The sequence below is a fragment of the Trachemys scripta genome, chromosome 5 (genome assembly GCF_013100865.1).
Source record: "Trachemys scripta elegans isolate TJP31775 chromosome 5, CAS_Tse_1.0, whole genome shotgun sequence".
NCBI classification, from domain to species: domain Eukaryota; kingdom Metazoa; phylum Chordata; order Testudines; family Emydidae; genus Trachemys; species Trachemys scripta.
This window is the reverse complement of record NC_048302.1, coordinates 53,920,487-53,936,515: the sequence shown is the minus strand read 5'-3', so window position 1 is coordinate 53,936,515 and position 16,029 is coordinate 53,920,487. Positions and strand designations below refer to the sequence as shown.

The window sequence follows — 16,029 nt, the reverse complement described above, 5'->3', positions numbered from 1 at the left end:
CCTCTGGCAAAGAGTTCCACAGGTTGGCTGTGCCTTGTGTGAAGAAATACTTCCTTTTGTTTGTTTTAAACCTGCTGCCTATTAATTTCATTTGGTGACCCCTAGTTCTTGTGTTATGAGAAGGAGTAAATAACACTTCCTTATTTACTTTCTTTCACACCAGTCATGATTTTATAGACCTCTAGCATATCCCCCCCCCTTAGTCGTCTCTTTTGCAAGCTGAAAAGTCCGAATCTTATTAATCTCTCCTCATATGGCAGACGCTCCCTACCCCTAGTCATTTTTGTTGCCCTTTTCTGAACCTTTTCCAATTCCAATATATCCTGTTTGAGTTGGGGCAACCACATCTGCACACAGTATTCAAGATGTGGGCATACCATGGATTTATATAGAGGCAATATGATATTTTCTGTCTTATTATTAAGGCTACATTTTAGTCACGGGTATTTTTAGTACAAGTCATGGACAGGTCACAGGCAGTAAACAAAAATTCACAGCCCGTGACCTGTCCATGACTTTTATTATATACCCCTAACTAAAACTTGGGTAGCAGACTGCAGGTGGTCAGGCACGCAGAGGGTGCTGGGGGAGGTGGGAGAGGTGACCCGGGACCCCTGCTGGTGCTAGGGGGGGGGGGTTGGCGGGGCTGGCAGGGGCTCCTTTCCTAGCTCCACATGTCCCTGCAGCTCCTAGGCAGCAGAGGGATCAGAGGGCTTCACGCCCTGCTCCTGCCACAGGTGCCGTCTGCGCAGCTCCCATTGGCCGGGAACCACAGCCAACGGGAACTGTGGGGGCGGGGCCTATGGGCATGGGCAGCACGCAGCACAGAGTCCCCTAGCCCCTCCTCCGCCTAGGAGCTGCAGTGGGGCCATGCCAGTGGGAGCCAGGGAGCCTCCCACCCTGAGGTAAGTGCCTCCCCGCACACTCCAAACCCCTGCCCCTAGCCTGAGCCCTCTCCCACTCACCCAAACTGCTGCAGCTGCTGGCCCAGGGGATGCCCAGCTCAGGCAGCCCCTAAGCCAGCACCAGCCGCTGCAGAAGTCATGGAGGTCACAGAAAGTCACGGACTCTGTGACAGACTCGCAGCCTTACTTTCTATCACTTACTATCTACCCCTTTCTTAATGATTCCCAACATTCTGTTTGCTTTTTTGACTGCCGCTGCACATTGAGTGGATGTTTTCAGAGAACTAGCCACAATGACTCCAGGACCTTTCTTGAGTAGTAACAGCCAATTTAGACCCCATCATTTTATATGTAGAGTTGGGATTATGTTTTCCAGTGTGCATTACTTTGCATTTATGAACATTGAATTTAATCTGCCATTTTGTTGCGCAGTCACCCAGTTTTGAGAGATCCTTTTGTAGCTCTTCACAGTTGTTACATCATGCACAAGTGGGCAGAGAGCTGAATATAGTTTTCAATGGTCAGCAAATAAAGAATGATTCACACTTGGTCTAGGCATCATGTTAGATAGGACTCTCACATATCGTGATCATCTTACAAAGACAATGACTAAGGTCAAAACACACAACAACCTGCTTGGAAAACTGGCCAGAACGACATGGGCGCCAACACCCAAACATTATGCACTTCATCTTTGGCACTCTGTTATTCAGCAGTGGAGTACTGCGCTCCAGTATGGGCTTTCTCATCTCACACAAGAATGATCAATGTACAACTTAATTTCACCCTGCATATTATTTCAGGCACACTTAAATCTACTCTACCATGGTTACTAGTTCTCTGCAATATTGCTCCATCCAGTGTTTGCAGAGATGAAAGAGTAGCAAAGCTCATGACAAAATTGCATGATATACCACATCTACCATTAATTAAAGACTTCATTGATCCACCACATGGTCGTCTGCCCTCACAGCACCCATTGTGGCTAAGTTTACCAGGTGAGGGATTTATGATAGAGGATGTGTGGCGAGCTTCATGGTCTGCAAAGAAAGTGACAAATAATTATCTTGTCTCTGAGTCAACGTCAACCCGGGTTTGATTTACCATGAAGACAATGGAGCCTTCTCAACCAATTTAATTCATGGAATTTGTGCTGCAGCAGAATTTCAGTGTCGTTTCAGAGACAGTCCACTATGTCAGTGTGAGCAGCCACAAACCATGACACACATTCTTGAGGAATGCAAAATGACTTAACTTCCTGGAGGTCTTCATGCCCTGAACATTGTTGATAAGAACGGTGTGGCTTGGCTTTAACGCATTGTATATGCCAAATAATAAATAAATCAAAGTGGTGTGCAGTTTCAGGGTTTTAAAAAACAGTAGCCAGAAACCCCTTCTTCAATCTACAGCTAACCAGAAGTTGTGTTCCTTCCTCGAGGACACAGACCTAGCCATATTAATATGTCCTGTGTCACCTCAAAGCTAAACTATTACAGTGTGTTCTGTCTAGGATAAACATGAAAGCTCCATCTGGTACAACATGCAACATCTCTCCTGAACAAGACAGATTGATCACACTACATCACCAGTATTCTGTGCTCAACAACAGCTCCCCATCCAAGTCCTTGTCTGCTTTAACAGCTTTGTTCTCAACTTCTAAATCCTAAATGGGTTAGAACCTACTCATATCCATGACTACCTTTCTGCACCCCTCTGAGAATACTGCCATAGCAGGGAAGATGTGGCTGGCAAAACCATTAGGGGAATTCTCAGAGGCTGCTTGGCAGTGTGTTCTCAGTGGTAGGATCTTATGAAACTCCCTGCTACTAGCAATTGAACTGAGCTGGTCTCTTGCCTGTCTCAGACAGATCCATATACAAGACTCACTTCTCTGAATAGGCATTTCCTCCATAAAGAAGGTTGCTAAATGTCCTGGCATCCCCCCTTTGTAATCAACTTCCAAAGTGATCCTGCAGAAAGACAATATACCTTGGAAAGGGACAGAGAAGCTACTATTATTCATAACTCAGTAATGTCTTATTTCTTATATATGAGGCTTAGATACCGTGGTAATTGACTCACTAGAAAGGTGTAAACAAGTAGAATAGAATATTACAAATCCATAGACCAAGGACTGTATTCTAATGATTGTCATTGCTTTGGGGATATTTACTTTTTCCTCTGATCTTCTGAATGGCTTGTGCGTCCATACTTTCAGTGGTATTCTCTTTCTGTTGTTCCAGATATGTTTCTTCAAGTAAAAATACTGCAATTTCTCATATGTGCAATGCACAAGTGATTTGGAATGTTGTTCAGTAATATAAGTGATAAAGTTTTAGGATAAATGGTTTGGTATCCAGACATTTAAGGGGAAAAAAAACTGAACAATAAAGTAAATAAGTATAGCAGCTAGCAATAATTTGGGTTTGGGGGTGAAGGATAATAGCCTGTATTTTGGTAGCAATAAAATGTTATATTAAGTTCTCTCAAATCATAGCAGTACTTTAGAAAACAGCAAGTGATGAAACGCTGCTATGAGGAAGCTTCCAAATTCACGGAGCATAAAATAAACATATTAAAATAGAAAAACTGAGCTCCAGTACTTATTGTTTTATCCTTTCCATCATGGGTATAGGATAAAAGAAAACTCTTACTTGCTTGTTAGAAGAAGAAAGCTCTTACTTGAAGTTCTTATTTGGCAGATGTCAGTTGAAAGCTCTGCTATGGAATATGCTGCAATGTCAAACTCTGTTGGGTAATTTTAGACAAATGTGTCATGTGTGACATGGAAATATGGCATGCTGTACATTAGTGATTTCCCAAGTGTTTGGATCAGGTAGTAATGTGCTGAGAAAGTGCTCTTTATCTATCCACACTGTGTACTTGTATAGCAGTGGGGAAATGCTTTTGGTAGAAATTACTTTAGTCAGAAAAAGAATCCATTTACAATATGTGCCTTCTAACATCTTTCAGACAATGCATTGTATTAAAGAGGCACTTTTTGATTAATGTTTTATAAACATTTTTCAGCATGACAGCTTAAAGTCCCTGTAAAATTGTAAATGCGTGCATAGTGCTCACTTCCATAAAGTCAAATGCCATCTCATAAAGTCTGGTTGGATCCTGTCAACCATGGTGACACAGAATCAGTACCTTGGAGCATTAAAATTAATTTGCTTCATTTATATGACTGCAATGATAGCTAGATGAAAAGAGTCCTATATTTAAATTTGCTTAAAAATACCTTCAAATCTTGTAGACTTTTTTATTATTTTACAGTTAGCTAAATATAATGAAGTGCAGCATGGTATTTTCATAGGGCCTTGTATAAAGGAGACTAGAAAATGTGAAAGTAACAACGGGGGGAGAGAGAGAGAGGAAGTGAAAGATGTGTGAGGTTACACTGGGTGCAAGGCTGGGGGAGGGGAAAATGGATTCCAGTTAGTTACTTGGGAACCAGTAGCCTTAGATCAGGGATGTCCAAACTACAATCGTGGGGCCAAATCAGCATAAGTAAGGGGAGCAAAAGAGCTTTTCTGGCACACCTACTTAGTATCTTTGTGTTGTAGCTACCCCACTGTTATTGCTGGCCATGTTAATAGTCATGGAGTTTGGGCAAGCAGATTTTCTCCTACTCACATATCTACTGCACACATACGTAACAGGCTACCTTCTCCACTCTTTGTGTGGAGATAAACCAGGGTAGACACAAGCCCCACCATATTATTTATTAGGTCCCTGCCACCAATTCACCAGTACAGCCTTGTGTAGCCACATACAACTGAAAGTAAACTTCCCCCCTTAACCAACTCTATGGAGGGTGAGAAGGGAAGATCACCCCATCCTGAAATCCTGTATCCCCTGGTCTGTGCCTGCCACTTTCTTGTGCTTCTTGTCCTTTTAACTGTTCCCAGCTGATTGGTTGATTGCTTTCATTAGCTGGTCAGCCTCCTGTCTAATTAAGCCATTGAGCACCCATCCCCCCCATTAATTCCACTCCAGGAGGAAAATAGCTAATCCCTTTAATGACTAGAGCACTGGGTCAGCTCTAGGTCCCTAGCACTGTGGCACAAAATGTGTCAAAACAAAATGCTTTAATGTTAGTAGTAAAAGAGTGGTGAAAGACCTGGGAAAAGAGCAGAAACATCAGGAAAAAATGGGAATCCAGCGCCACAAGTTTGGCCCTCTTCTCATAACACCCATTTACACAGGTGTTACACCATTGCCTTCAATGGAATTACACCTGATTCTCACTGCTGTAAGTGAGAGGAGAATTGGGACCCTCGTGCAGCAGAACAATACCGGTTAAAAGGACAAGAACCAAGAAAAGGAAGGAAAGAAAGTATGCAGGAACAGAAAGGTTAAGTGAGGGAGAACATCAAGGGCCAGAAGAAGAAAAAAAGCGAGCCCATGGGAATACAGGAACCAAAGACTGAGAAGGAACACAGGAACAATGAGAGCAGACAGGAGAGGGAGAACAAAGGAACAAGCCCAACGGAGCAAGAAACAGGGAAAATCTGGCTGGAAAGATGGTTGAGTGTCTAGATAATTATTTTTTCCCCGGAGGTGATGACATTTTTTGGACGATCCTTTCTGCTTTTCATCTCTTGATCCTGTAAGGTGCTGTTTTCTCACCTAACTAGGCCCCATGGCTCCCTCTTTTCTTGGAGGTGAATGTGTGTGTCCTTGACCACGTGTCTGTCAGAATATTTGGCCACCTCTGCTTTACATCATGGAGATCATACAGTGAAGCCATAGCAGAGTCTAAAATCCCAGCAAAAAATAAAGGACAGGCCTCATTTCCCGCCCTCTGATAGTGTAAATCAGAACTGAAGCCAGTGAAGTCAATCAGATTACATGAGTGTGAGGGAAAATATGGCCCAATTACTCTTAAGAAAAAACAAAACAACAAAACCCACCACCCAGAGCATAGAGCAATATATGTCTGGGTACATATAACCATTTTTAAACCATCAGGTAGGACTGCACATACGCTAACAAGATCCAAGAAAAATGAGGTGAGAAATTCTTTAAGTATTTAAGAAATTCTTAAAGTATTTTGAGAAAACCTGAGAGGTTTCTAACTGACCTTATTTTATTTTAATGTGTGTGCTCTGATGCTGTGCAAACTTATACTGAACTAGTTTAGTCTTGCTGCAGCTATCTTATTACATTAGAGTCAGTAGTAGTATGCTATAAGTGATGAGCAAAACAGGAGCGGACAGACCAAAATAAAGATAACCAGATCCTTTTTGCTTAGCACCTTCGTTCCTTGCTATCCATCTGTAAGATTTAAATTCATCCCCTTCACTTTACTATTTTTGTTATAGCAGCACCTGCTCATGTCACTACTGTTTCAGTCAGTGTTTCTGTTATAACTTCAGTTAACAGCAGTTCACAACCTCGCCGTAAAAATATGTTGCAGGCTGAAACGTCGCATACATCCTCAGCCCAGGAATTGAGATGGGAGCTCTCTTTTTTGCTTGTTTGTTTTACAACATTTTAAAAAGAAACCAGTTTGGCTCTTCATTACAGAAGGGCAAAACAAAATAACATAACAGGCATGGCAGAACGCAGCTAGCATCAGCCCAAGTTTCCCCACACTGCCCTGTCAATGAACTGCAACCAGGGCCAGACCCACTAAAGGGGGAGCATGTGGTTGATCCTCCAGTGACGTGTTCATGCCTTCATCTCTCTTTTTAGGCTACCATCAGTAGTGTTAATTTTGCAGATGATTTGTGTGATGTGGCCACTTGTCCACTGGGGACGGAACTCACATCAGCAACTCATTAAACATAATGATGAATAGCCATCAGATGTTGTGATCTCTTGCATTCTCTGCTAGACCTCTGTGGAGCTTTGCAGGTTTGGCTCATGGCAATTTGTCCAGACTTCTTGGTTTTGGTTCATTTAGACTCCCACCATCCAAATGGTTCATGTTTCCTCCAAACTCAGCTGAGGTTTGCCAGCCTCTATAAACCCAAGTTTGGGTTTGTGATAAAAATTTCACCTATTCAGGTTTTGTAATGAAAGTTTCGCAGATCTCATCCCTCCCATCCTTTCCCTAGAGTTGAATCAATGACCTAGAGGTGAAGAGTTTTGTGTTTTATTTCCAGCCCTATATGAAAAAAACATTCCATAAAAAGAGTTCCTCTCAGATTATATATATTTTAAAACTTATTTTACAGAACAAGTATTTTAAAAGATACCTTGTTTTAGTATATAATGGCTGAGTCAGACAGAGACATACAAATTCACTATCTGTCAAGATTCTTCTTGGAGAAGTGTAATAGAAATGACACTGTTGAGCTCAAACTAAGACTTCTAGGAAAAATGTCCTTCCACTCCTCCCAACCCCCAGCCTCCTCTGTACTCTAACCATTTCCTACTTCCCTGCTAACTCCACTTCAGCTGATTTGTTCTGCCCCATTAGTTCATTAGGATGTTTGTCTTCCTCCCTTTCTTTGAAAACTCATGGCCAGAGTGAGAAGTGATATTATCTCGCTAACAAATGACTGTTCACTTTGACTGGCACTTGGCTCCACCTGAGCCATAAGCATCAGTCAGAGCAGGGAAGGCTGATGATTGAACACTTCTCTATGGAAAGGGAGTGGGTCAGGAGTTTGTAGGTGCACAGTGTCCCCACACAGCTGGTAGGACTGGAGGAAGATTACGAATGGGAGCAAATGGGCAGGTTCATAGGGAACAAGTGAGAAAAATGGGGATAGAGCAAAGGAGAGAAAAAAATAAAAGAATCCAAGACTCCCTCCAGCACCTGCACAATCACTCTCCATCAAAGTACAAATCTGCATCAAGCCTCTGGCTGGAGCTTGGCGTCACTCCACTTAATTAGGGAATTTCACAAGATTCTTCTGTGTCTTCATTCTTGCAGAAATGTTCCTTTTGTCTGGTTGAAATCTTAGTAAAATGTAAAATGCTTTGCTGTGATCCTTGAAGTGAAAAGCAAAGTCGGAGTCTTAAGTCTGCTGTCTTTGTGCCCACAGGTATTCCAATGCTGAAGATAGTATTTGCCGGCTATGAGCACCTATCTTTAATTTCCGTCCCCTTACTTATCTATCACCCAGCTCAGATTCTTCTTGGCAGTGTGTTGGTACCAACAATAAAATCTTGGATGGTTTCTAGACAGAAGGTAAGAAATTGCTCCCACATAATAATATTTATAATGCAGAGTACTATTTTTTTAATGTAAGAAAAAATAACAGTAAGTAAATGTAACTCTGAAACCCTTCAATGTTCTTGTAGATCCTGGGCTAGGGTTCCTTTGTTCCTTTCTTGTTTTATGGTGTTGATATTCACGATAAGACTGAATGAAAACCCAGGATTCAAACATCCCAGATTTTTGAGAAGTTCACATCCAGATCAGACCTCTGCAGCTGGCTTCTTGCTCATTAGGCACCTGACTCAGAAAACCCCCAATAAGAAGGCCCTTGATAGAGCTGAACTTTGCAGCATGAGCCAATCTCTATCAAATAAAGCTAGCTTTGGAATTTGTCTTCTGGTGAGATTTCATATATCTATCATTTTGAGATCCTGTGTATTTGTTGGGTTTTGTTGTTGTTTGTTGTTGTTTTTAAATGAGAGCCCTGTATGCAATGAATTAAAATCATTCAGGACTAAAGCGTTTATTGTTTTCTAATATTATGTTGTCCTTTATACTTATGAAAAATATACAGATTACTCGATGGATGAATGGTATTTCATGTCAAGTTTTAAAAACAAAAATATAGCATTGGCTGGTTCATAGGGCTGTAACATGATACAGAGAGGTTTTTCATCTCTAAGTCACTGGGTCAAATTCAGTTTATTACAACAGTGATTGGTGCTATTACCATTTGATAGCTGTTCAGTGGTCCATGTGAAATAAGTTTAATGGTGTCTGTCCAGTTCCTAACATAGAAATACCAACACCAGAGAAACAAATCCTCATGATGGACACTAATTGGCACCTCTGGTTAGCAGAGATGACAAGGATTGAATGGGTATGGAGACTGGGAAACTCTCACCCATATAGGGAGTCCTTGTAAGTGAAAGTTGAGGTACATTTCAGCACAGTGTGGGAAAGCTTACACTGCCTGCCACTGCCTAAGTTTCCTCAGTAGGCAGAGAAGAAAGGTGACTGAAATTTTCAGAATTTCAAATTTTCAACAAAAATGTTGGGTTTGTTGAGTCAGCAGCCAGAGAGGACATCAGCTTCCAGTGCTGTCAGTCCAACGCTTGCATCAAACTCGAAGGCTAAGATTTTCAAACTAGTAATTTGGGGTGCTCCGGTTTTGGTTCCTAACTTGAGACACCTCAAACGGTCCCAATTTCCAGAGAGTGGATCCTCAACACTGTCTCAAAGTCGGGCCACTTTAATGGGCACCCAAAATCACTAGTCACTTTTAAAAATCATGGCCTAAAACTCAGATTAAAAATTTCATCCCCTAAAAAAGGCCTTTCAGGCAGACTTTATCAATAAAAGTACAGTAGTACTGATCTTCAGCTGTGCTTGGGTCTAACTTTGTGCTATTCCTGCAAAAAAGCCCAGTTAAACTGGCATCACTGAGGATGATCACCACACTGCTAGGGCATTACCACTCGTGTATCACCTCACTCCTCCCTGTGGCCAGTATAGGGAGTATGGCTAGAGCTAATCTGCACATCTGTGATCCCCACTTGTAGTGTAAAGGCCCCTTGAGGCTATTGCCAGTTGTTGCAAGTTACAGTAGCCGTCAGGCAGCGTACAAGATTGGGGGAGAGCAAAAGTGATTTAGAACCACCATTGCACCCTCCTTCGGAGCTGCACCAAGTACTAAGTTTCTTATTTGTTAAGCACCAAACAAGTTGTCTACTCAGACTATAATGCTGCAATAAAGAAATTTTGAGAAACTGTCATTCTGCTGCACCAATATATTTCACTTGGTCTCCTAGGTTATTCACATGAATATTATTTTAATTACTCCATTTTTTTAAAATCAATGAAGTTTTTGGTACAGATGCAATAATTACAATAGAACTGAATGTTGTGACTGGATAATGGTCTCTCGCTTTGAAAATAAACATGTCATCATCACCTTGATGTTTATTTTCTATAAACACCTCGGCTTCATTTTGGCATTTCTCTTGCAGTGGGAGACGGTTATCCAGTCACAGTTCTCAGTTCCCCTGACATTCTTGCTTAATTATGATAGTACATGTGATCTGCTTGTATGAAATTGAATTTAAATATTTAGAGGTTCATCTGCAGTAGGATATTTCTAGCTTGTAAATATGGCAGCAAAATCTGCCAAACTACAAAGTAAAAGAAATTGTTACCCAAACAAAATGTGAAATTGTGTCTCTCCCCTGAATCTCTTGGTATATAATATCCAAGAGTACAGTGTCTAATGGCTAAATTTTGGCAGTCATTAAATGATGATGGTTGTTGGGAGACATGGCATTACATGTTTGTTTTTAAGGTTTTTTTTTACATTGGTTTTAAATAGCATTTGCCAAGGAGCTTTTACAGGCTTGAAAAATGTATAAAACTAAAGGACAAATATTTGCAATACAAAGACTCACCAAATCACATCTCTCAAAATATAATTCACTTATTTAATCAACCCACCTCAAATAACAGTCTCCATCCTCATACCAATTTACATCTGCTAAAGCACCCCTTCAGGATAAGCCCAGGAAAAAGCATGAATATTCGCTGATGAGGGTCAGCAAATCCAGTCTCTCTAGGACCTATAGGAGTTGTGAGTTAACTTCCAGAGTTCAGAACTTCTCTTAGAAAATGTCTTATCCTTCCTCCCTCCCTCTTTATAAAACAATGGGCTATTAGGACTAGCACCATCCCAGATAGAAATTGCAGACTTATACCACAGGAAAAAGCTGGCCTCTCAAGTAATCAGGTCATTTAAAGCTTTTTTTGAACACTTTATATTTCATCTAGAAGCTAATTGGAAGCTTGTATAGATCACAGAGCACTGGGACGCACTAATAAATTAATAAATAGAAATCCACATTAAGTGCCATGTAGGGTGGTGCATTGCAGCAATTTTATCTCCACAGGACAGAGGCATGGATAAATAAAGTAGGGTCTACACTCAAAAGAAGAAGCCATTCTTCTCTGTCAAATGCTACTACCTGAGCCTCTAGGAGCAGCTACGGTCTAACACTACAAGTCAGAGGACAAACGGCTACGTGTACTCCCTAAATCAAGAGGCCTTTCCCCACCAACCTACAGGCACTATCTCCCCTTTGTATGAGTTGAGCCTAAGCTAGACATGGAGTAATTTGCTCAGCTTCACTCGTTGGGTCATGCACCATGGCAATGAGGAGCGGGGTGATGTCAGCATATTGGTGGCAACTAGTCTTGTATTTAAGTATTTAATGGGATGGTTGACAAGCTGTAGGAACTGATACAGACATTAAATATATTTAAAACTACTGTGTGAGAGGCCTCAGGATTTATAACCTATTTGCTATTGTTACTGGGACTTCTTGGAAAGGAAGCAATGATATCTGATTGCAGTCAATGCAATTGGTACAATTTCTGTACTGTAACCAGGCCTGAAACCAGATGATCAGTATTCAAGGGAATACGAGGACTCCAGATATTGTCTGAATAGCCTCTCCTTAAGCTTCTTAACAATCTGTCCCAAAAAAGGGAATTTAAAACAGGTCAATAATTGGATTATCTGCCTTACAAGATGGTTTCTTGAACAGAGCCTACCAGTTGCTCTCATAAGGATAGCTGAGACTCAGCCCACCAGCAGAGATGCTTTGACATTCTCCTCCAACAGCTCCAGTGCTCTCCTGCTGGGCTTTGCCACTCAGGAAGGAGACAGGTACTAGTGAAAAGTTATAACACTAAACTCCCCAGCACCTCAGTGAATGACAGTAACTGAAATGCAAGTAGAGGGGAGTTTGCATTTGCCCCCTCCAGGTTCTGCTCTACCTCCATAGAGGCACACAGCGCAGTTTGGAGCCAAGTGATTTTATCATCCAGGTAAGATGAAAATCCTTCACAGCAAGAAAAACTTGACTCTGCAACTGAGTGGAAACGACTTAGAACCTTTCAGTTTTAAACTGTAATAAAGCTGGATAATATGGCTTCTCAGAGCCCCCTAAAAATACACTGAACCCTTTGAACCCACTAAAATAAAAGCTTGCCTTGTATTTGGTTATATTCTTTAGCAACGCAATAAATGATTGTTTTGTTTCATGTTTGCAGGCACTGAAGTTAACAAGACAGCCCAAAGTACCTGTGAAGGTATAACAATGGAAGCAGTCCGTGTCACAGTGAATGTATATATGTACTATACTGTACACACTCAGACAATTGAGAAGACTGGTATTTGTGAATGTTGTTTTAGCGCATATTTTATTTTTCTATCTATATTAAAAAAGATATATCTGTTTAAGTGCCTTAAAAATGCATTTTTGGCAAAAGCATTGTTTCCAGAAGCCACTTTGTTAGTTACTGCAAGAGGTTGTACAGTATTTTGTAGTCATTTAGTTTTTATTTTTCTAACAGAATGAATTATCATAATTAAAAGCTGTGTTCCCTTCATCACCTCTCATTTGAAGCTAAGATGCACCACCTGTAAGTTAGTGTTTTAAACTAGCTAAAATGACCAGGGGCACATCCCTCTGCTGGCTAACTTTAGAGCAGTGCTTTCTGAAGTTCTGTTCAAGATTAACTTGAATTTGTATGTGATTCTCTTATCCTCCCTAGTCATATGACTGTGACATGCCTTTTTCTTCTGAGTTTGTGTATACTCAGCATGGGGCCATCCATTGGGTAGGAGCTGAGAAGCATAAATTATTTGCATTTGTTGACACAGTTGTCTAGACATTCCTTCAAAGTTAATGGTTTCTCAAGAAATTTCTTTCAGTTCCATATTATGATATCGTGGCATTGTATATCTTAAGTGCATCATAAGCTTCTTCAAAGAAATGGTCTGGTGCTTGGGTTATGAGTGAAATATTTGTGTTTTGCCGCTAAGAGGGTTTTTTTATTATTTATCCAAGGTGAACAAAAAAATTCTTTCTTTTTTTCTGTTCTTTCTCTCAAATGCAACACAGAGATTTGCAGTGACAGAATTTAGTTGCTATTTTTTAAATAGAATCTTTACCATAGTAAAAGCAAAACTAAGTTATATATTGCCATGTTAATAAACCTCATGAGAACAAGAAAGTTGACAGTTTTTTCCTCTAATTGAGAAGGTTGTAAGGCAAATTAAGAAGGATGCTTCTAACAAGAACATTATCATGGTTAATTTGACAATCAAATGCAAATATTTTCATAAAAAATATAGATTTTTTTTTAATAAACAGAGAAAAAGGACCAAGGATACATGTATGCCCAGAAAGAAAGGAGTACAGGTATATAGTTGAACACATAACAAGCACCTTATTCAAAACGTCAGGCAATTAGAATGGGTGCATTAACATGGACTCTAAGATGTATCTACCTGCTAGAATTGTGGTGGTGACTGTCCATTAAAAAATAAAAGGAAAAAAAGAAAACTTCGAACAGTAAGATAGATAAAAGTTCAGAGGTATCCTGCATGTCACTATTCCCCTTGCACTCAATTGCATTGCAAGTATTCACTGCAAACACAAAGGGGAAGAGCCTCAGTTTGTCTCTGCCATAGCTCCATTGAGCTATGAACATTTATACCAGCTGATGATCTGTCCTAAGATGCTTGGGATACATGTCGCCATGTGTTTGTCAAATTATTTTTAGCTGTATCTCTCCTGATATTCTTGGTTTAATGTAAGAGGATTCCATTTGGTGCCAAGCAGAAATGCCTTGTGTTAGCAGAGGTCTGTAGTAGGCTGCTCCATTGCCATTGAGATTAAAATATCAGACATTATTACTGGTTGTCAGTGATGTGTTTTGAAATCATCAATCCCTGATCATAAAACATGCAAGCAACAAAGATCCTGCAAGGTGCTGATGCCCTCAGTTTCCATTGACTAGAGTTGACCCAATGAAACTAAACATGAATGAGAGTTCAGGGTGCTCAGCGTCTTGCAAGACTGGGGCTGTATTGTCTAAGCTTCTTTTCAGCTGCAAAGAATGCACAGAGCAGTGGCCAGTGAGCTCAAAGATGTTTTTGACAAGTGTGCCTTTAGAGGTGTGCTCAAACCCAGGTATGAAAGTAGATCAAACATAAGTTTTTAGATCCAAATCCATAAGCTTCACTTTATCAAACATTTTCATTGAAGTGGCTCCATATGCATCAAAATTCCTTTACCTAATGCTTAAGAACACTGAGAGCAGCCAAGAGTTAGCTAAAGGGCACAGTTCCATTCTAGCTTTTTTGTTTTGTTTCCTTGAATCTGTCTCTGAATCCTCAAAGTATAAAAAGGCCCGATCCAGCTCCAATTGAGATCAATGAATCTTTCCATTGGCTTTAATGGACATTGAATGAGGCCCAAAGACAGCATGAGTTTGTGGTTGACTGTTATAAATTATTAAAAGAATTCTAGCACACACAGTTGCTTTTTCCCCCTTCATTGGTTGTGTCTTCTCTAAACAGTCAATACACTGCTAATATTCCAATTGATCTACCTCTGTGTACTGAATCTAATGCCTTCGGTACATGCAACAACTAGTTTAGATTCCATTGAAAGTGTCTGTCTTTGTTATAATTTTACTGTGTTAAAAATATTCTTAAGACTGTTTTCCAGAGAATTTTGTTAGATCCTTTAGTGTAATTAGTGATGGTTTAGAGCAGCCTAAATGGTATCTGTTTATTCCTGTTTTTACATAAACTAATGTTGGATGTATTGTTCTGAACGAGATATAAAGCAAATCTGAAATACATTTTTAAATCCATACTTAGTGGAACTTAATTATTCATATCCAAAATATTCTGTTATGTTTAAAGATGGTTAAGCTGTTCATTTTATGCCTTCAATTATGCTCACATGTCTTTATAACAGGAACACATGGGACTTAGTTTTGTTAATGTGAAATTAGGGGAAAGACAAACTTCCTTATCATCTGGGTCTGTGTTTTGGGGTTTTTTTTGTAAGTTGAAGTTTCATGCTTTTGTCAGTGAATTTTCTGCATGTTCCTTTTTTTTTTTAAAGTGTGAACAACTTTTAAAATATTTTACTAATTAAATTGAAAAAAGTTCTTTGTCTAGAGACAGTCTTTTTCTTGTTGATATAAATAACTTCAAAGACCTGTTTATATGTAGCAGAAAAGGTGAGAGCCAAGCAGAGGATATGGCAAGTTGTAGTCAGATTTAAAGAAATTAATTGAACATAGTACTGTTTTATAGAGGATTAGAAAACTTTCTGAATGTTTCTGGCCTTGGCTTCAAATTTATTGGGAGAAATACAGCAGTCTGTATTCAGACTAAAACTCCTTTTGATATAAATGAGATTTTTGGACTATGTTTAGGACTTCAGAATTCTGCTCACTCATTAATGCCTTACATTCTGCATATCTGAGGCTCCATATATTACTGTCAATGCAAAAAAAAATCACACATTGTATTGTCAGCTCTAGGTATCAAGAGTTAACAGAACAGCTAATCATCTCTTATGTGTTGGAATAAACAAAGCTCCAAGGCTAAAAGAGTAGAATGGCCTAGGTAATACGTTCAAGTCAAATAATTTTCTAATTCTTTTGAAATCCTGATCCACTACTTTTTTGGTTTTTGTACTTTTTGTGTCAGTTCCTTAGTTTGTGCAGCACACAGGCTAAAAGAGCAGCAGTCCCAGCAGAGACTGATGACTTGTATCCATCTACGGAGGAGAAACCGAAGAATTCAGCAGTTTGGTTTCACAAAAATACAGTTGTATAAATTATTCTGGCAAACAGGGAAAGAGGAAACCTTTGTAGTATGCTCCCTAATCACAATTTTCACCTTCAGTTGTACATGTGCATGATTTTATGCAGGAGTGGGATAGAAACCAGGATAAAAAATTGTGTGTATTAGGCACACAAAAATTGTGTGTATACATACATACATACATACCTGTGTGTGTGTGTGTGTGTATTTATGCATACATCTCTAGAGAGAAACAAGTCCAAAATATATAAATGTTTGCAAGTTCATGTGTGGAAGAATTGTTTCTTTTTTTGATGTTATTCTGGCATTAAAAAATGAAA

General features: G+C 39.8%; 1 protein-coding gene across 1 annotated transcript in view; it reads left to right on the top strand.

Moving 5' to 3' along the window:
* The window catches only part of SLC10A7 (solute carrier family 10 member 7), a 214,067-nt gene extending 199,022 nt beyond the window's left edge, over positions 1-15,045 (top strand). Inside the window, exons 11-12 of the mRNA XM_034771234.1 lie at positions 7,910-8,055; positions 12,127-15,045. Coding sequence (XP_034627125.1) covers positions 7,910-8,055; positions 12,127-12,171 — 191 coding nt within the window. The 3' untranslated portion in view covers positions 12,172-15,045. The remainder of the gene's footprint in view (positions 1-7,909; positions 8,056-12,126) is intronic.
* The last annotated feature ends 984 nt before the right edge of the window (positions 15,046-16,029 follow it).